The sequence below is a fragment of the Mastigoproctus giganteus genome, chromosome 8 (assembly GCF_048544385.1).
Source record: "Mastigoproctus giganteus isolate SK-2022 chromosome 8, ASM4854438v1, whole genome shotgun sequence".
Classification (NCBI taxonomy): domain Eukaryota; kingdom Metazoa; phylum Arthropoda; class Arachnida; order Uropygi; family Thelyphonidae; genus Mastigoproctus; species Mastigoproctus giganteus.
The window spans coordinates 222,096,985-222,119,834 of NC_143582.1; the positions used below are offsets into that span (position 1 = coordinate 222,096,985).

The following is a 22,850-nucleotide window of genomic DNA, read 5'->3' on the forward strand; positions in this document are numbered from 1 at the left end:
ATTAGAACTTGGTGCATTAAAAAAAGAGTCGCTGAAACAATAGGTGCTTGCCCTAAAAACAAAAGTGGGAGCTCGTCAGGGACTCAAGGATCTCATGACCTGCCAAGTGATGCATACCCGATTCAGGTCCCAGAAAAGAATAGTCAAGATAGGTCAAGATGCATACTGTTCTGGTTAAAGGAGATTTAACCATCATCAATTTAATAAACAATTGATGATGTTACGAACAGATTGTTAGATTTTAAGGGCAACTCGCATGGTGAGATTGGAAAATGGGTGAACATAAGAGAAATGACTTTGATTATGTGGGCTACAGAGCTTGGCAACCAGCACCTTAGAGACAACCTGATTGAGGTTTATAAGGCTCTGAGAGTGGGTAGTAAAATTAATGAAGGCAAATTTTTACTGTTATAAAGAATTCCAGAAGGAGAGGCCATGAATTAAAATTACAGGGGATGATGTGTAGACTAGATTCCAAGATTTCTTTTTGCCATCGAGTTGTTGACTACTAGAACAAGTTGCCTCTGCAGGTAGTTGAGGCTGACAGTTTGAAGAAATTCAAAGGTCAACTGGATAGTGAGCTTTGGAATATGCATTTCCTTCCCCTATGTGGGGAGGGAAGTGCATAATTTGTATTTTATCTGCTTTTTTATTATTATTTTTTTTTTCTTGGCTGGTGCAGCAAAAGCCTGTGGCTTCCTTGCACTATTTGGCTATACTGAAATTACTTCTCTATTTCTAACCCTACTAGGTCCCTACCCCTAGTGGGGGTCAGAAACTTCTTGAACTTATGTCAAATCAGTTCATCAAAAGTACTAAAATAGTAAAAGTTAAAAAGAAAAAGGGGAAAAAAAACCCGAAATGTCATATATATATATTATATATATATAAACACAAATATTATACATATGATTACCAAATCTTATTCTATTTTAAATTGCATAAATAGTTTATTATAATTAACTTTAATTCCAAAATTATATTTATTGTTCTCCTTGTTACACTTTTTATTATATTGACTTCTCAGAATGATATTTGTGCTCACCAGTACTTCCATTTATCTATGAGACAGTTAAATGGATAGTATTGGTTTTAAAGTTATAAAAATATAAATGCAGACAATTATTTGTAATTTAAGTTTTTAATACTTCATTCAGTATATAAACATATGTTATTTTTAGAAATTTTGCCATCGATGATAAAAGAAGGATTTGGACATATTGTTGCAATAAGCAGCATACAAGGAAAATTTGCCATACCTTTTAGGTCTGCCTGTGAGTATTTTGTAATTGTATATCGACTAATTTTTTTAAAAATTATTATTATGTTATTAGTTCTTACTTGCTCTTAAGCTATGTATAACTTTCTATGGGAAATTGTGGAAAGAAAAACGAGGGATTTCGATGTAGCAGGATTTTTTTGTTAAAGAATTGGCCATAAATTTTTTTTGTTACATATGAATATGCTTATTGCCTAATTCAGTTGTGATAATTCATTTTCTGTAGATATTTTCAGTCATAAGTGATTTGTTATTGACTATCTCCCTCTGAATGATAAATTATTTTTCATTGATATAAGAGAATAGGGTGATTAAAACTTCATCTTAAAATGTAACACACACAAATATTGCAACATGAATGGACAACTATTCATAAAATCCAATAGACAAGTTACTAATCTTAAACAAAACCTGACAGTACATCTAATATACACTCATTGGTTAAAATTTAGAAACCTTTTGCAATTGGTGTTAAAAGATAATTAAATGTATGGTATGCAAATGTAAATTGTCACATGGTAGATCATGTGACAGTTTACATTTGGTATCAAATAAATACATCAAAGACATTAAAGACAGATATTGTTGGCATATCAGAGACGTACGGATAAAAACAGTGCAGAATTGGAATTTGGGGAGTACAATGTGTGCAGAAAGGACAGACAGGGGAGGAAGAGTTATGCTGTTAGTTAAGAAACACATAAAATCAAAGGAAGTGCATCCAGTTTACATGAGTGAACAGCGCAATGTTGGGTCTGTTTGGTGCAACATAAACAGTGGGAAAGGGTAAATAAGAGTATGTTATAAGCCTAATGATGCTGATGAGTACAATGAACTGTTGTGCAGAGATATAGAATGAGCCAGTAAATCAATGTCTTGTAATGGAGGATTTTAAATTTCCAGATATTGAGTGGAACTTGTGGGTTGGTCACTTGCACGCTAGCAACACTTTTTGGACTTATTGGAGGATTGTTTTCTACAGCAATATTAACATTAGTAGGGCATATCATGCAAGAAAGCAAGCTTATACAGCATCAGCCAAAAAAAAAAAAAAAAAAAAAATCCCATTTCACCTATCCATTTGCTCCAAAAGTTTGTCCAGTTCTTCCCTGAATTTATTTAAGCTATCAACTTCCACAATGACAGATGGAAGTTTGTTCTAGTAATCAACCACCCACTAGCTGAAGGCAAATTTCCACACATCTATTCTATAACTGTCTTTCCTCAATTTGAATTTATGCCCCTTCAGGTGCATAATCTGAGAAAGAGTAAGAATCCCATCAGAATTGAGCTTGCTCAAACCATTCAAGGACTTATACACCTCGGTCAGATCACCTCACAAGTGCCTAGTCTCCAGACACTGCAATTTGCAGAACTTAAGCTTTTCTTGGTAAGAACAACTCCTTGTCGCCTTTCTACATTCTTGCTAAAGTGAAGCCTCCAGACCTGTATATAAAAAAAAAAAAATTTTTTTTTTATTTATTCAGATTTCAGATATGATTTATATGCACAGCAAAAAAAATAAAAAAATAAAATAATTAAGTTTATAATTAGGTGTGGTTAATAAAATTGAATCAAGTGATACATAAATAGATTTAGAAAATATTTTTATATCAAAAAAGAAGTAATGGTGAAGTAAAGAAGTCAATATTTTTTTATTTTTTAATGATTTTTAAAATTCTGTTTGATTTTTGAGAGTAATTTTGGTCTAATTTTTTTGTGAACCAAAACTTAATAAAAAAAAAATTAATATTTAAAAGCAGTTATGTACAAAGTATAATTTTTTACAAATTTTCAAAATTTCATTAACTTGCTCTACAAAGCTCTGAATTTCCCAGAAGCCAGCTGCTAACAGAAAGCCAACATACACATTTGCTGATTCATTTCTGAGAGGGATAAACTAGGTCTTACTGTAATAAATGATGAAAATGGGATTTGAAAACTGCAGGTATTGGTAGAGTGATAAAATCATTTGTCATTTATACCAAACTTCATGTTTATGAAAAAAAAGGCATCATATCTTGTGAAAACTAACAGGTCTATCCTTGTGTTAGAAAAATTTTATTACCCTGTTTTTTTTTTTTATTTATTCAGATTTCAGATATGATTTATATGCACAGCAAAAAATATAAAAAAATAAAATAATTAAGTTTATAATTAGGTACATTTGTTTATAATACAGTATAACATTAAAAATAAATAACTGAATCACTCTTATTTTAATCCTGTCATAAATATACATGGTTGTTTAAAGTTCTCATTACTTAATTGCTGAAATATCATTACATTGCTAAATATTTCAGCAAATGATCAATGAAAAGCACAAGACTAAAGTACAAGTGAACAGAATATAGGGTATGGCAAATTCTGCTCCCTTTCTCCTCCATTTCTGTTCCTGGCTATAATGCAATCTCACTGTTTATGGATATGCTATAAAGGCTTTCTATTCTCAACAAGGTGAAACACGTTGGTTAAGAAGTTTTTTCATTAATCTACTGAAATTCAAGACTGACTTGACAAATTTTTAAAACCAGTCAGCTGAATGGCAAGGATCAACAGATTGGTTATGGAGTTTTGAAAAACTGTGACCAATCTGAATCTTCTGATTTTTGTTTTTATCTCTTGATCTGTTTTATTTAACATATTTTCCCTTTTTGAAGTGATCTAAACTTAAATAATTTATCACATTTATCATATGTTCAAGGGGCAACCAGAGAGAGTAATACCCTTGACCTGATTATCAGCAGTGATGACACAGGCATCACTGCTGATATTTGCAGATAAAGGAACAACTAGGTGACAGTGATCACAGTGTACTTATGTGGGATTTACTTAAAGATGTAACTACCATCAAGGGTTAAAGAGAAGGGTTTTTGTTTATGTAAAGGTAACTACAGAGGTCTCATACAGTTTAAATTCTAAAGAGTGAGATCAACTGATGATGTTACCAACAGTGAATTCTAAATGGGAAACTTTCAGGGGCTTAATCTTAGAGGCTACTAGGCTTTTCACACCAACTAAGAAATACTGTTCAAGGTTCAGGCCTAAATGGATGTCAGATGAATTAATGAGGCTTGCAACAGAGAAGAAAAATGCATGGAATTCATATAAATTATTAGGCGACACAGAAGCCTATGATAGATATAAGCTGGTCTGTAATCAAGTCACAAAGGAGGTTAAGCAGGAGAAGGCAGATTTGGAGAAATCTTTGGCAAAGGATGTAAAGAAAAACAGCAGAGTTCTTTACTTATGTAAACTCTAGAAGGAAAGGGATGAATCAGATTGGTCCACTTAACATAGCTGGTTCGACTATTGATGATCCTGCTCAAGTAGCTGATAAACTGAATGAGTATTTTGCATCTACATTCACACATGGGGAGTTAATCAAGGAGACGAATGCCAGAAGTTTATCAAACTCTAACAGCTAAGTGATTTTGTGATAACTGAGAGCAACTTGGAGAAGAAATTGTTGAAGTTAAACGTAAAAAAAGCACCTGGGGCAGATGGAATCTATCCAGTTGTAATGGAGGTAGCAAAGGAAGTAAGAAAACCCTTAGCCATAATTATGAGAGCATCCATAGAGTCAGGGGAGGTCCCCATGACCCAGAGATTTGCAAATGTATCACCAATTCACAAAGGGGGTTCAAAGGGTGACCAAATAATTATAGGCCTGTTAGTTTCACATCTATTCTGGGGAAAATGGAGTCACTGGTTAAAGAGGTGATACAGGATGACCTAGACAAGACAGCAGCAATAGTTCAGACACAGCATGGGTTTGTTAAGGGGAAGTCTTGTCTGACCAATTTGATTGGATACTACGATGTGGTCACAAAGGAACTGGATGCAAAAAATAATTTTGATATCATATACTTAGATTTCAGGAAAGCTTTTGATACTGATACTGTTGCACCTGGAAGACTGCTGTACAAATTGGAGCGGTATGGCATTAAGGGCAAGTTACTGCAATGGATAAAGGGATGGTTGAGTGGGAGACAACAGAGGGTGGTAATCAATGGACACTGCTCCTCATGAACAAATGTTATTAGTGGAGTTCCCCAGGATTCGGTGCTGGGCCCATTGTTGTTTTGTGTATTTATCAATGATATCGATGAGGGTATATCAGGCTTAATGTCCAAGTTTGCAGATGATACAAAGGTTGGCAGGGTTGTTAATGACAGTGAAGTCAGTATGCTACTGCAACAGGATCTATAAAAGTTAGGCAGATGGGCTGAGAAGTGGCAATTGAAGTTTAACATTGGCAAATGCAAAGTACTGCATGTGAGTAGCAATAACCCAAGAGAAATGTACCAACTCTGTGGTACTACACTCAGGGAGGTGGAGAATGAAAAAGACCTGGGGGTAATTGTGCAGTCAGATATGAAGTTCTCTGAGCAGTGCAGATGGGCAGCGAGAGCAGGTCATGGAGTTTTGTCAATGATATATAGGAATTTTTCTAGCAGAGACAAGGAGGTGATTGTCCCTTTGAGTACTGTATACAGGTCTGGAGGCCTCATTTTAGGAAGGATGTAGAGTTGCTAGAATGAGTACAGAGAAGGGCAACAAGATTGGTGAGAGGAACAAAGGGGTGCTCTTATGAAGAAAGGCTTAGGTTCTGCAAGTTGCAGTATCTGGAGACTAGGTACCTGGATACCTAGTCTTCAGATCTGATTGAGGTGTACAAGGCCTTGAATGGTTTGAGCAGGCTCAATGCTGACGGGATACTTCTGCTTGCTCAGACTAGGAACCTGAGGGGGCACAGATTCAAATTGAGGAAAGACAGTTGTAGAATAGATGTGTGGAAGTTTGCCCCGGAACAGACTTCCATCTGTTGTTGTGGAAGTTGATAGCTTAAATAAATTTAAGGCTGAACTAGACAAATATTTGTAGTTACCGGATGGGTGAAATGGGAAGGGATTTTTTTTTTTTTTTTTTTTTTTTAGCATTAGCATTAGTAGAGGCATTTGATGCAAGAAAGCAAGCTTATGCAGCATCAGCCAAAAAAAAACAAAAAAAAAAAAAACCACTTCCACTTCACCCCTCTGTTCGTTCAAAATACCTGTCCAGCTGAGCCTTAAACTTATTTAGGCTATCAACTTCCACGACAAGGGATGGAAGTCTGTTCCATCCCTTGTCGTTTTGGCTGATGCTTTCTTGCATCATATGCCTCAAGTAATGCTAATGCTAAAAAAATATAGTACACTCTCCTTGGGTTTCTTAGTTGATCTAGTCATGGGGAAAAATAAGTAATCTTTCCAATTTTTCAGAAAGGTGTTATTGGAACATGTTTAGCAGGGAGCCAAAATTGGAAAATAAAGGAAATCGCTGGATAGCAACCATCTCAAAAGTAGAAGTTGAAAGGAGAATGCAGCTCTTGAGAATGTCTAAGATATACTGGGAAAGGCAGTTCAGCTTTGCAGTTCTCTACTGACCATAGTACAGCAATTGACAAATTCTGATGGAAGAATGGTCACATCTGGAGCTGCCGACAGGGCTAGACAGGTGGGTAAAGTGTCTGCCTGGCAACCCAAAGGTCATGGGTTTGAATCCCGCCTCGGCCCTGGATCAGAGTAAATGAAAAAACTTTGGGAGGTGCATTATGGCCACAGAAGCCGATGTGCCAACAACTAACAAAAAAAAAAAAAAAAAAAACCTTCTGGAGCTGGACTACCTCAGATACCTAGTTGAATCCATGCTATGGCATGTGCAGGCTGTAATTCGGGCTAAAGGGGGGGCCGTGCTAGATATTGAATAAAGGCCTTTAAAATTGGGGAGGGCCAACACCTGTTTTCGTATGGTTGTTAGAGATGACATCTGGCATCTCCCTCCCCCCCAGAATTTATAGTTTCCCCACTGTATGGGGTAGACACAAAGGAACTGGATGCAAAAAATAACTTTGACAACATATACTTGGATTTCAGTACTTTTGATACTGTTCCACATGAATACTGCTGTACAATTTGAATCATTATTCCATTAGGGGCAATGCACTGTTGTGAATAAACGGATGGTTTGAGTGAAAGCAGCAGAGGATGGTTATTAGTGGCCATTGCTCTTCATGGTCATATTATTAGTGGAGTTCATCATGTTGGCCCCTTACTGTTTTCAGCATTTATGAATGATATTGAGGAAGGAGTGTCAAGCTTAATGTTTAAGCTGGCTGATGACACAAAGGCTGGCAAGGGATTAATGACAGTAATGAGTGTATGCTACTCCAACAAGATCTGGATAAATTGGATGCGCTGAAAAGTGGCAATTGAGGTTTAACATTGATAAATATAATGTGATATATTATATATGGGTAGCAATAATTCCAAAATAATATACTAGTTAGGTGGTACACTTAAGGTAATGTAGAAAGAAAAAGACAAGAAAAGGTAATTGTACAGTCCAACATACAAGTTCTCTCAGTAGTGCAGAGTCTGCTAGAACAGCTTATGGGATTCTGTCATTTCCAGCAAGGAGGTAATTATTCCATTATATAAGACAATAGTTAGGTTATATCTGGAGTACTGCAATACAAGTCCAAAAGCCCACTTAAGGATGTCAGTTTGTTAGAACAACATTATTTTTTTAAATGTTTTTGATCAGAAATGTGCCAAAAAATTGAAGACCCAGTTATGCAGGAAGTGTGTATTCAAGTGCAGAGAAGAATGATAAGATTAATCCTGGGCACAAAAGGGCTCTCTTGTCAAAAACGACTTGAGTTCTCTAAATTGCAATGTCTGAAAACCTGCAATGAGACCTGTGTTAAGTGTGTAAAGATTTGTATTGAGTAAACTCCATTCTAATTGCATACAGATAAGGGGACAGCCTTTTTCCAATTGAAATTGGAAAAGGATAATTACAAGGTAGATGTGAGAATATTTTATTTCAGCCAGAGAATAAGTGATTGTTAGAACAAACTTCCATCTAGTGTTGTAGAAGTGGATAGCTTGAAACTTTTTAAGGAGGATTAGCCAATTATTAGAGGAATGGACAAACGAACTGGGTAGGTTATTATTTTTTTTTTTTGCTGATACTACACTAATACTAATATTTTTGAGAATTATTCTTGACTGATTATAGGAAAAAGAAAGCTTTTGTTGTTTTTGGATTACTTTGCACTTTGTCATTACAGTTTTAGTTTTCTTGTAGTTCTGCAGATCTGAAGTTTTGGTCCCAGTCTCTTTTAGATTTTTACAAACATGTAAAAGGGGAAGAATGTTTTTTTTTTTTTTTTGTCATTTTGCAAACTTATAATGATCAGGTAAAAACACACCCCTTGTAACCATTATATGTAAGGTCATATTTTTTTTTGTTTTTTTTTTTTTTTGTTTTAATTAAAAATTTACAACAAATTGCATTCAAAGCAACATACTGCTTGGTATATTTTTTTTACAAAAAAAAAAAATAATAATAAACTATGATAAGAAATGTTAATTTTAACATGTTAGTTCATTTGTTCGATTTTTTTTTTTTTTTTTTTTTTTTTTTGGATGAAACCAGACAAATGAACCAGTTATCTCAATCAATTACATCCTAGTAGTAAACTGGGATGAAATTAATACACCATCTCCATGATATATATATTGAACTTTATTAATGTGTACAGTAAAAGCTGGTGCCTCCGTAGCCAGGTGGGCAGGAGCAGCAGTGCATAGCACACGCTTCTTGATTAAACTGGGGCTCGAGCCTGTGACCACCAAATATGGAGGATGCGGAAAGGTCAGGGAATGACCACTGCATATCCCCGGAGCAATATGGCCTTAGTTGCTAATGCTCCTAAAAACCAAATAACAGTAAAAGCTTTGTTACATGACACACAAGGGAATTAGGGCATTCTGGTTATCCAAATTTTTCTGTTGTCTGAGCATCCCATCAACCCAAGGACAACAGTAGTAAAACTAAACTTTTCAATATGTACCAATGTAAACCATGTTGTAACCAAAAATAACTATTTATGTATAGGACAGTCTAAATAAGTAAAATTTAGTCTTATTTTATTTAAAGGAACCGTAATTACTGTATAGTATTATAAAAGCAATTTAAACAAGTATTTACTCATTCTCTTGATCAGTGAACATAAGCTACAGAAGCCTATTTTTCTTGGATGTGTTAAACTTCAAGAATTGATGCAAATAATTCTAGTTTTCAATTTTCTTAAGCCAACTGGAATGGCCAGATCCCATGGTCATAATGGTAAACTTTTTAAATGGCAGACATCACCAAACAATAAGTAACTGTTTTAGTTTTGTATTTTTGTTAAGTTCCATTAATTTGGCATGTGACATTTAAAAAATTTATCATATTGATCTAAATTCACATTGCTTCATCTTCTGCAATATGTAATAAAAGGAAATACAAATATATTATCATAATATTTACTTGATGTTTTATTAATTTTATGCCAAAAAATGGATCAGCCCACAACAAATTACATTTTTTTATAATACTGACTATGATTAATGATCCCTCTTATAGAATATAAATGTGCCCATTATTAGAGCTTTCTGGTTATCTACGTTTCAGGTAACAAAGCTTTTACTATATGTATAGGAAGGGTGATACTGAAAGCGGTGCAGATGCCTGACTCCCTGCCCAAGGAGATGTATCCCTCATACTCAAGAAAAGGGAACTAAAATAAAGATGGGATCCCCCAACCACCACTTCTGCAGGAAACATTAATGCTTGTGGGTCCGGCGCCTCCGTAGCCAGGTGGGAAGGAGCAGCAGTGCGTAGCACACGCTTCTTGATTAGACCGGGGTTCGAGCCTGTCACCACCAAATACGAAGGATGCGGAAAGGTCATTCAGGGAATGACCACTGCATATCCCTGAGCAATATGGCCTTAGTTGCTAATGCTCCTAAAAAAAAAAAATAAATAAAAAAAATAACAAATAGCTTGTGGGTCCCATCTTTATTTTAATCCACACGGCTGGCTGTGATCCAGTGTTTAGTGTGTGCGTGGCGTAAGTAAGGAGATTTTAGGTTTAAACCTATACGCAGCCACGTAAGATGCACAGCCTGTTGAACTGTTGCACCAAAAATCTGTTTGGCTGCCCTCTAAAAATAATTCACAATATGTATGAAGTTGCAATGAATATGTAAGCTCTTCTGGCCTTGGACATAATGAGAATAAATGGAAATTTATTTATTTATTGTGAGGATTTGTCTCTTTGGGTAGGAATTCATGTATTTGTGCTTCTGAGAGTGAGCATCACCTTTCTCCTTTTTTATTCAAAATAATAAATCATCATACTTTACCAAATATAACCCTAATGTTGCATTAATTTTCTGCTTTTAGTTCCATGGGATAATTAATGTTGTACAGTAAGTGATTTGCAGTTATCACTTTTTAATATATATGTGATATATAGTATATAGGTTACATAGGTAAAATAAATAAATTTAAAAATTCTAAAATGAAAGTCTAGAGAGAAAATCTAGTAAAATATAAAAAATTTTAAATTATTTTAAAATTCTCCCTTCTCTCCATAGATTCAGCATCAAAACATGCCACTCAGGCTTTTTTTGATACTCTAAGAGCAGAAGTTGCGGAATCAAATATTCATGTGTGTGTTGTTAGCCCCGGATACATTCGTACCAATCTGTCGCTAAATGCACTGACAGGAACAGGTTCACAGTATGGTGGTGAGTATTGCTAGGAATATTCCCTTATTCAAGTTATAATTGAACAGAGAAAATTATTTCTATTGACAAAAATTTTATCTCGCATTACAAATATTATGGAATGTTTATTGTTTTAACTGTTTCAGCTAAACAGTTAAGCCCTGTTTGGTCACTCTACAGAATTCACATGTTGCATTTCACAATTAAAATTAATTCCATTTATTAGCATTAGTAGAGGCATATGATGCAAGAAAGCAAGCTTATGCAGCATCAGCCAAAAAAAAAAAAAAAAAAAAACCCTTCCACTTCACCCCTGCGTTCATTTGAAATACCTGTCCAGCTGAACCTTAAATTTATTTAGGCTATCAACTAACCAACTACCCGCTGGCTAAAGGCAAATTTCTGCACATCTATCCTAATCTGTCTTTCCTCAATTTGAATTTATGCCCACTCAGGTGATTATTTTGAGCAAGAGGCAGTATCCCATCGGCATTGAGCATGCTCAAACCATTCAAGGCTTTGTACACCTCTATCAGATCACCTTGCCGGTGCCTAGTCTCCAGAAGCTGTAATTTGCAAAACTTAAGCCTTTCTTCGTAAGAGCAACCCTTCGTTCCGTTCACTAACCTTGTTGCCCTTCTCTGTACTCGTTCCAGCAGCTCTACATCCTTCTTGAAATGAGGCCTCCAGACCTGTATACAGTACTCAAGTATATAATATCGGTGTAAATACACCATAGTTAACCCATAGATTTGAGCTACGATTGTAGCGTAGAAGGCATCGTTTTAATTGTATCTCATAATGTGGTTGCCTTCACAACAAGATAGCTACTATTGAATTACTTCAAATAAATAACGCTATAGTAATTCAATAGTAGCTATCTTGTTGTGAAGGCAACCACATTATGAGATAAAATTAAAACGATGCCTTCTGCGCTACAATCGTAGCTCAAATCTATGGGTTAACTATGGTGTATTTACACCGATAGTATATAGTTAATTATCAAAACCCATAAGGATTATGCCAAGTGCATTTAATTTTCCAAATACAGTACTCAAGGTGCGGCCTGACCATTGCCTTATACAAGGGAATAATCACCTCCCTATCCCTGTTAGAAAAATTCCTGTATATCATTGATAAGATACCATGAGCTACTCTTGCAGCCCACCTGCACTGCTCAGAGAACTTCATATCTGCCTGCACAATTACCCCCAGGTCCTTTTCATTCTCTACCACTGTCATTGTAGTACCACAGAGTTGATATGTTGCTCTGGGGTTGCTGTTTCCCATATGTAGTACTTTACATTTGTCAATGTTAAACTTCATTTGCCAATGTTAAACTTCATTTGCCACCTCTCAGCCCATCTGCTCAACCTTTCCAGATCCTGTTGCAGCAGCATAGTGTCAGTAGCATCCTTAACAATGGAGAATTTTATACACTGGAACACATGCCCAGATTTGGTTAGAAGAGTTCCCAACTGCAGTATAATGATTTTTATGTCATAACCTTTGTCCACAATAGTATAGTGGGTTCATCTGGGTTATTGTGCATGACATACGTTGTCTGTGAACATGCATTTGACAGACATAATTCATGAAAAGCTCTACTAATATTAGAGAAAATGCTACACTGTGGGCCGACCGGGCTAGCCGTGTGGGTAAAGTACCTGCCCGGCAACCCAAAGGTCGCGGGTTCGATTCCCGCCTCGGGCTTAAAAACCTTGGGAGGTGCAATATGGCCACAGAAGCCGATGCGCCAACAACTACCAAATCAAAATAAAAAAAAAAAAAAAAAAAAAAAAAGCTACTGTGTTTGTAATAAGGACTAAGATTTAATACAAAAATGAATTATTCAAATTATCTACTGTGTTTTTTTTTTTTTTTTTATCCCTTCTGTGAGAACAATCAAGTTGATTTGAAAGCCCTAAATTGCCATGACTTTGTTGAACGGAAAGAGAAAGGGGTTGGGCTTTTGATAATTTCTGAGGGTTCAGGTGGGCTGCTATGGTTTGTCTTATAGGCACATAGGTTGCCACTTGTGAAAATTAGCATATTCTTGGGTGTTAAAAGCTGAGTAACATTCGTGCTATTAAAAAAGATTGAATATGTAAAAAGATTTTATTAGAGTAAATATATTTTGAGTATTATAAACAAGATAAATGTATTACCAACATAATAATTATCTCATTATTAATGATATTTACTGATACCATGACACACGTGCGCGCACATACACACACGCAACATTAATTACCATGCCAGCAAGGAAAGTAGACTAATGATGGAGTTTACTTATGCATGGGTAATGCACATACATTTCTACTACCAAGGTAGTTTTAACGCATCATTTTAATTATATCTCATATTGTAAAATCTAGTAAAATTTTACATACAGAGCATAAAATTTTACAAAGCATACAGAATACCTTCACAACAAGTTGCCATGGTATTGCACTACCTCGGATAAGTAATGCTTCACCTATGGAGAAGACTAATGTAACTTATTCCCGGCAGATACCACCACCCAGATGGCACCGTTTCGAAGCTGATTGGCTTATCAGTGGGTGGGCAGTTACCCTGTTGTTGCAATAGTGAAAACCCAGTTATGAAGTGAATAACTGCACAGTATAAGAGATGCCTGATGGCATGTGTGGTTTAATCTAAAAGATATTTCTTGGCTAAATGCCTAAGAGTATGAAGGAGTTTACTTTTGCATGGGTAAGGCACACACATCATTTCTACTACCAAGGTATTTTTAATTATACCTCATATTGTGAATACCTTCCCAACGAGTTGCCATGGTATTGCACTACCTTGAGTAAGTAATGCTTCTCCTATGGAGAAGACTAATGTTACTTATTCTCAGTGGAGGCCACCACCCAGACAGCACTGTTTTGAAGCTGATTGGCTTCTCATCGTCTGGTGGGCAGGTACCCTATTGTTGCATTAGTAAGAACCCAGTTATGAAGTATAACTCCACAATATGAGAGATGCCTGATGAGATAATTAAAATGATGCATTAAAACTACCTTGGTAGTAGAAATGTGTGTGCATTACCCATGCATAAGTAAACTCTTTATACTCTTAGATATTTTGGAAAGAAATATCTTTTAGATTAGACTAATAATGTTGAATTAAAACAAAGTGGAGGGGAGCATGCAAATGCAATGATAAATGGCTAGACACTGAGTTGTAAAGAGCGACCTTTCTATCTTCAAAGCTTTGAATTAAACACAAAATAAACAAACATCAAATGCACCAGCAATGATTTTCTGTGAAGTAAAACTGCATAATGATTGCTAGAATTTAGTCTCTATCGTCCCTTTACCAAAACAAAAAAATCAAGAGGAGGGTAGGTTATATCAGTGTTTATTTCTTCTTTGGGACCTTAAAAAGAGTAATATAAGCTAAAAAAAAGCATTAAAAAAATGAACTATAGACATTAAAAAACACAAGTCATTTCATAATTGAACATGGGGCCATAAAAAATAAAGAAGCATTGAAAGTGGGAAAGTGCTATAAGCAGGAGTTTTATATGTAATAAACTAGAAAATATACTAGTATTAATTTCACAAGTTAATTCATGTCTTTCTAACCCTAAGCATATGCCTTTACTTCAAGTTTGGGATTTTATGCTTGGTGTAATAAGTTAAGCTTAAAGTTTTAGAATTTTTTTTTTTTTTTTTTTTAGTGCTACAAAGGTTGACTTATACACCAGAATATATGTCATATTAACTGCCTCTGGATTAAAAGCCAATATCTTAATTCCTTAGTTGTCATTTTGAAATACAGCTTACTTAAAATAGCCTTTTTGACCAAACTGCAATTCTGCCCAGACACGATAGGAGGGAGTATATGATGAGAGCCTTGTCGATCAATTCGGCCCTGGAAAGATTGTGCAAGGCTCAAGGGGTAGAATTTTTTTCAGCCTGGACTGTACTTGTTAACAGGAGAGATTGCTTCTACAGGGATGGGATACACTTAAATAGAAAGGGTGCAAGAATATTTGCTGATGCTATCGAGGCAGTGTTAGGTGGGTCGGAAAACTGCTAGCTTGGGGGGAGACAAAGACCAATAGATTGACAGTAGCCACTGGCAGAGGTGAAAGAGATTCTTGCACTGCTTCTATTAGAATGAGCAGAAGCCTGAAAAACAAGATGCATGGTATTTCAGAGACTGCTGGGAGCCATTGGGGTACAAGTAAACACATGGGTTAGCATTAGCATTAGTAGAGGCATTTGATGCAAGAAAGCAAGCTTATGCAGCATCAGCCAAAAAAAAAAAAAAAAAAAACCACTTCCACTTCACCCCTCTGTTCGTTCAAAATACCTGTCCAGCTGAGCCTTAAACTTATTTAGGCTATCAACCTCCACCACAAGGGATGGAAGTCTGTTCCACCAACCAACCACTCGCTGGCTAAAGGCAAATTTCCGCACGTCTATCCTACATCTGTCTTTCCTCAATTTGAATTTATGCCCTCTCAGGTGATTATTCTGAGCTAGAGGAAGAATCCCATCAGCATTGAGCATGCTTAAACCATTCAAGGCTTTATACACCTCTATCAGATCACCTCGCTGGTGCCTAGTCTCCAGACACTGTAATTTGCAAAACTTAAGCCTTTCTTCGTAAGAGCACCCCTTTGTTCCATTCACTAATCTTGTTGCCCTTCTCTGTACTCGTTCCAGCAGCTCTACATCCTTCTTGAAATGAGGCCTCCAGACCTGTATACAGTACTCTAGGTGTGGCCTGACCATCGCCTTATACAATGGAATAATCACCTCCTTATCCCTGCTGGAAAAATTCCTGTATATCATTGACAATACTCCATGAGCTACTCTTGCAGCCCGTCTGCACTGCTCAGGGAACTTCATATCTGCCTGCACAACCACCCCCAAGTCCCTTTCATTCTCTACCACTGTCAGTGTTGTACCATAGAGTTGATACGTTGCTCTGGGGTTGCTGTTTCCCATGTGTAGTACTTTACATTTGTCAATGTTAAACTTCATTTGCCACCTCTCAGCCCATCTGCTCAACCTTTCCAGATCCTGTTGCAGAAGCATAGTGTCAGTAGTGTCCTTGACAACCCTGCCAACCTTTGTATCGTCTGCAAACTTGGACATTAATCCCGATATACCATCATCAATATCATTTATAAATACAGAAAACAATAATGGACCCAACACTGAGCCCTGAGGGACTCCACTAATAACATCAGTCCACGATGAGCAGTGCCCATTGATTACCACTCTCTGTCTTCTCCCCCTCAACCACCCCTTTATCCATAGCAGCAATTTGCCTCCAATGTCACACTGCTCCAATTTGTGTAGCAGTCTTCCATGTGCAACAGTATCAAAAGCCTTTCTAAGATCCAAGTATATAATATCAAAGTTATTCCCTGCATCCAGTTCTTTTGTGACTGCATCATAGTATCCAATCAAGTTGGTCAGGCAAGACTTCCCCTTAACAAAACCATGCTGTGTCTGAGCTATAACTGAAGTCTTGTCTAAATGATCCTGCAGTGCGTCTTTAACCAGTGCCTCCATTAATTTTCCTGGAACAGAAGTCAAGCTCACAGGTCTATAATTACTTGTGTCAGCCTTTGATCCTCCTTTGTGAATTGGGGTCACATTTGCACATTTCCAGTCTATGGGTACCTCCCCTGAGTCCAAGGAAGCTCTCATAATTATGGCTAAGGGTTTGCTTACTTCCTTTGCTGCCTCCTTTAATATAACTGGATAGATCCCATCCACCCCGGGTGCCTTTCTTGTGTTTATCTTCAACAGTTTCTCCTCCACTTTACTCCCAGTTATTTCAAGATTCTGTAACTTACTGCTAGAGTTGAATACACCTCTGGCATTCCCCTCGCTGAATAACTCCTCATGTGTGAATGTCGATGCAAAATATTCATTTAGTTTGTTAGCCACCTGAGCAGGATCATCAACACTTGACCCATCAATATCAAGTGGACCAATCTGATTCATCCCTTTCCTTCTAGAGTTTACATAAGTAAAGAACTCTTTGCTGTTTTTCTTTGCATCCCTTGCCAAGGATTTCTCGTAATCTGCCTTCGCCTGCCTAACCTCCTTTGTAACTTGGTTGCATATCAACTTGTATCTATCATAGGCTTCTGTGTCATGTGTTAATTTGTAAGTATCCCATGCATTTTTCTTCTCTGCCATATGCCTCATTAGTTCATCTGACATCCATTTTGGCCTAAACCTTGAACAATATTTCTTAGTTGGTATGTAAAGCCTAGTAGCTTCCAAGATAAGTTCTTTGAATGCTTCCCATTTTGAATTTGCTGTTGGTAACATCATCAGTTGGTCCCACTGTATAGAATTTAAATACTGTCTCAGTCCATCGTAGTCGCCTTTACGGAAGCAATAACCCTTCCCTTTACCCCTAATGGTAGTTACCTCTTTGAGTAAATCCCACTTCAGCACACTGTGATCACTGCCACCTAGTGGTTCGTTTATCTGCAGATTCTTAATGCATGAAGAATCACTGCTGATAATCAAATCAAGAGTATTACTCCCTCTAGTTGCCTCCCGAACATGCTGATGTAGAAAACAATCATCCAATAAATCCACAAAAGCCCTGCTAGTGTGTGTGTATCCAGCCCCCAAATTCCAGTCAATATCTGGGAAATTAAAATCTCCCATTATAAGACACTCTGATTTACTGGCCCACTCTATTTCCCTGTACAGTTCCTTATTATACTCATCAGAGTCATTAGGCCTATAGCACACTCCTACTCTCAATTTTGATCTCCCAATGCTTATGTCACACCAAACTGACTCCACACTGCACTGTCCAGCGATGTCGACTGGCTTCACTTCCTTGGTTTTTATGTGTTTCTTAACTAATAGCATAACACCTCCCCCCTTCCTATCCTGTCTATCCTTTCTGTAGACGTTGTACTCCCCAAATTGCAGTTCCGCATCCCTTATATCTGTGTGACACCACGTCTCTGATATCCCAACAATATCTGCCTTCGATGTTTTGAGCAATACCTCAAATTCATCAAATTTATTTACTAAACTCCTAGCATTGGTGTACACCAAGTATACCTGCACCTGTTTCTATTCTTAGCTACCCTAACACAACCCATGTGTTTACTTGTACCACAATGGCTCCCAGCAGTCTCTGAAATACCATGCATCTTGTTTTTCAGGCTTCTGCTCATTCTAATAGAAGCAGTGCAAGAATCTCTTTCACCTCTGCCAGTGGCTACTGTCAATCTATTGGTCTTTGTCTCCCCCCAAGCTAGCAGTTTTCCGACCCACCTAACACTGCCTCGATAGCATCAGCAAATATTCTTGCACCCTTTCTATTTAAGTGTATCCCATCCCTGTAGAAGCAATCTCTCCTGTTAACAAGTACAGTCCAGGCTGAAAAAAATTCTACCCTTTGAGCCTTGCACAATCTTTCCAGGGCCGAATTGATCGACAAGGCTCTCATCATATACTCCCTCCTATCGTGTCTGGGCAGAATTGCAGACACTTTCAAATTCAACCCTAATTCTCGGCTTTTGTTCAACAGTGACCTGTACTTGTTAAGTAATTCTGCCGGTCTCCTACTCTTAATATTATTAGTGCCAACGTGTACAACTATATCACCTTTTGTGCCCTTAAAAGATGATATTCGCTCTACAACGTCATCAACCTTTGCCCCTGGCAGACATACCCTGGTCCTGTTCCACCTATCTTTTTTACAAAGCATGTTCCCCGTTTCCCTGACAATAGAGTCACCAACAACTACTAGTTCCTTCGGGACCAGCGCATTCTGCCTTGGGGGTTGTCTCTGTGTCACGCGATGCCCAAGTGCAAGCTCTGGCGTTGATGTGGGCAGCTGAGAGCTTGATGGGCCCCTCAATTTAGTTTCTTCGAGGGCATCCACCCTGTCCTTCAAGCTCTCATATAGGCCCAAAAGAACGCCGAGTTGTTGCCTGATATCGTTACACTCCTTGCATCGCGCACACACAAAGACATCCCCCTTGGCAGTATCAAGTCCCGTACCCGATTGCTCTGCAAACATCAAGCAAACAGTGCATTTTATAAGGCTGTGAGTCAGAGGACAACTGCCCCCCTCAGTTCTGCTCTGAGCCACAGCACTTCCATTAGCTTGAGCCTTTTGCTTTGCTGCTCTGGTCTGAGTCATGATTCTATTAATTTATTAATTAATTATGTTATGTTATTAATTATATTACGTTTGTAATCTAAGTCGTTATATGTATTTATTTAAACGTACAATTTAACTGCTAACGAAGTTCAACTAACGCTATCTAGTACGGTATATAACCTACGGTATATCTAGTACGGTATCACAATGGCGGGAAAGTTAATAACGGTAGCGGTAGTTACGAACACGTGGAAACCCTTACCGATACTTTTACAAGTGTGTTGTGTGGTTGTGTTAGGGTAGCTAAGAATAGAAACAGGTGCAGGTATACTTGCGTGTACACCAATGCTGGGAGTTTAGTAAATAAATTTGATGAATTTGAGGTATTGCTCAAAACATCGAAGGCAGATATTGTTGGGATATCAGAGACGTGGTGTCACACAGATATAAGGGATGCAGAACTGCAATTTGCGGAGTACAACGTCTACAGAAAGGATAGACAGGATAGGAAGGGGGAGGGGTTATGCTATTAGTTAAGAAACACATAAAAACCAAGGAAGTGAAGCCAGTCGACATCGCTGGACAGTGCAGTGTGGAGTCAGTTTGGTGTGAAATAAACATTGGGAGATCAAAATTGAGAGTAGGAGTGTGCTATAGGCCTAATGACTCTGATGAGTATAATAAGGAACTGTACAGGGAAATAGAGTGGGCCAGTAAATCAGAGTGTCTTATAATGGGAGATTTTAATTTCCCAGATATTGACTGGCATTTGGGGGCTGGTTACTCACACACTAGCAGGGCTTTTGTGGATTTATTGGATGATTGTTTTCTACATCAGCATGTTCGGGAGGCAACTAGAGGGAGTAATACTCTTGATTTGATTATCAGCAGTGATTCTTCATGCATTAAGAATCTGCAGATAAATGAACCACTAGGTGGCAGTGATCACAGTGTGCTGAAGTGGGATTTACTCAAAGAGGTAACTACCATTAGGGGTAAAGGGAAGGGTTATTGCTTCCGTAAAGGCGACTACGATGGACTGAGACAGTATTTAAATTCTATACAGTGGGACCAACTGATGATGTTACCAACAGCAAATTCAAAATGGGAAGCATTCAAAGAACTTATCTTGGAAGCTACTAGGCTTTACATACCAACTAAGAAATATTGTTCAAGGTTTAGGCCAAAATGGATGTCAGATGAACTAATGAGGCATATGGCAGAGAAGAAAAATGCATGGGATACATAGAAATTAACACATGACAGAAGCCTGTGATAGATACAAGTTGATATGCAACCAAGTTACAAAGGAGGTTAGGCAGGCGAAGGCAGATTACGAGAAATCCTTGGCAAGGGATGCAAAGAAAAACAGCAAAGAGTTCTTTACTTATGTAAACTCTAGAAGGAAGGGGATGAATCAGATTGGTCCACTTGATATTGATGGGTCAAGTGTTGATGATCCTGCTCAGGTAGCTAACAAACTAAATGAATATTTTGCATCGACATTCACACATGAGGAGTTATTCAGCGAGGGGAATGCCAGAGGTGTATTCAACTCTAGCAGTAAGCTACAGAATCTTGAAATAACTGGGAGTAAAGTGGAGGAGAAACTGTTGAAGATAAACACAAGAAAGGCACCCGGGGTGGATGGGATCTATCCAGTTATATTAAAGGAGGCAGCAAAGGAAGTAAGCAAACCCTTAGCCATAATTATGAGAGCTTCCTTGGACTCAGGGGAGGTACCCATAGACTGGAAATGTGCAAATGTGACCCCAATTCACAAAGGAGGATCAAAGGCTGACACAAGTAATTATAGACCTGTGAGCTTAACTTCTGTTCCAGGAAAATTAATGGAGGCACTGGTTAAAGAAGCACTGCAGGATCATTTAGACAAGACTTCAGTTATAGCTCAGACACAGCATGGTTTTGTTAAGGGAAAGTCTTGTCTGACCAACTTGATTGGATACTATGATGCAGTCACAAAAGAACTGGATGCAGAGAATAACTTTGATATTATATACTTGGATCTTAGAAAGGCTTTTGATACTGTTGCACATGGAAGACTGCTACACAAATTGGAGCAGTGTGACATTGGAGGCAAATTGCTGCTATGGATAAAGGGGTGGTTGAGGGGGAGAAGACAGAGAGTGGTAATCAATGGACACTGCTCATCGTGGACTAATGTTATTAGTGGAGTCCCTCAGGGCTCAGTGTTGGGTCCATTATTGTTTTCTGTATTTATAAATGATATTGATGATGGTATATCAAGCTTAATGTCCAAGTTTGCAGACGATACAAGGGTTGGCAGGGTTGTCAAGGACATTACTGACACTATGCTGCTGAAACAGGATCTGGAAAGGTTGAGCAGATGGGCTGAGAGGTGGCAAATGAAGTTTAACATTGACAAATGTAAAGTACTACACATGGGAAACAGCAACCCCAGAGCAACGTATCAACTCTGTGGTACTACACTGACAGTGGTAGAGAATGAAAGGGACTTGGGGGTGGTTGTGCAGGCAGATATGAAGTTCTCTGAGCAGTGCAGACGGGCTGCAAGAGTAGCTCATGGAGTATTGTCAATGATATACAGGAATTTTTCCAGCAGGGATAAGGAGGTGATTATTCCATTGTATAAGGCGATGGTCAGGCCACACCTAGAGTACTGTATACAGGTCTGGAAGCCTCATTTCAAGAAGGATGTAGAGCTGCTGGAACGAGTACAGAGAAGGGCAACAAGATTAGTGAATGGAACAAAGGGGTGCTCTTACGAAGAAAGGCTTAAGTTTTGCAAATTACAGTGTCTGGAGACTAGGCACCAGCGAGGTGATCTGATAGAGGTGTATAAAACCTTGAATGGTTTAAGCATGCTCAATGCTGATGGGATTCTTCCTATAGCTCAGAAAAATCACCTGAGAGGGCATAAATTCAAATTGAGGAAAGACAGATGTAGGATAGACGTGCGGAAATTTGCCTTTAGCCAGCGGGTGGTTGGTTGGTGGAACAGACTTCCATCCCTTGTGGTGGAGGTTGATAGCCTAAATAAGTTTAAGGCTCAGCTGGACAGGTATTTTGAACGAACAGAGGGGTGAAGTGGAAGTGGGTTTTTTTTTTTTTTTTGGCTGATGCTGCATAAGCTTGCTTTCTTGCATCAAATGCCTCTGCTAATGCCAATGCTAATTGTGTATAAATAACTTGGTAATAGAATCCGGCTTTCTTGAAAGGCAGAAATCATTCTCATCTATTTTTTTCCTCTTCCTTTCTTTTCCCATCCAAGTTTGTTAAAAATTTAATTTAGTGAACAACTTATAGCAAATTTTATAAGAATCTTCACATGTTGCTAATAATTTTTTTTTTTTTCCCTTCCCTCAGTGATGGATGCTACTACGGCTAGTGGATTATCTCCAGAGTCTGTGGCAGAGGAAATTCTATATGGTGTGATTACAAAAAAGAATGAAATTGTAGTTTCTAATGTCATGCCTAGGTTGGCAGCCCTGGTACGAGTTCTCTGTCCTACTCTGTATTTTCATCTTATGAAGAACAGAGCATACAGATTACGCAGAGAAGCTTTAGGCGAGAAAAATATTTAAGAAAATCGTGGTTACACCAAGTAATTGCATTCAAATTTAATTTCTGTTCCATTTTAAACATTTTATATATATAACTACAGTGTAAAATATAAAAAAAAATTGCTGATTGTATATGAAAAATAAATTTATCTTTTTTATATATAGTAGTTTTGCTTCTTTCTTGACGTATCTATTTTGAGTAGCACTAGTTTCCAGATTTCAGTTGTCTGTGAACAAACTGTTTTCTATTCAAAATTCTGCATACTGCCTATTGCC

General features: G+C 37.6%; 1 protein-coding gene across 1 annotated transcript in view; it reads left to right on the forward strand.

Annotated features, from left to right (window-relative positions):
- Positions 1–22,600, forward strand: part of LOC150082351 (dehydrogenase/reductase SDR family protein 7-like) — a 59,163-nt gene extending 36,563 nt beyond the window's left edge. Inside the window, exons 5-7 of the mRNA XM_090380209.1 lie at positions 1,182–1,274; positions 10,756–10,908; positions 22,378–22,600. Of these exons, the coding sequence (XP_090236335.1) occupies positions 1,182–1,274; positions 10,756–10,908; positions 22,378–22,595 (464 nt within the window). The 3' untranslated portion in view covers positions 22,596–22,600. The remainder of the gene's footprint in view (positions 1–1,181; positions 1,275–10,755; positions 10,909–22,377) is intronic.
- Positions 22,601–22,850: the final 250 nt, after the last annotated feature.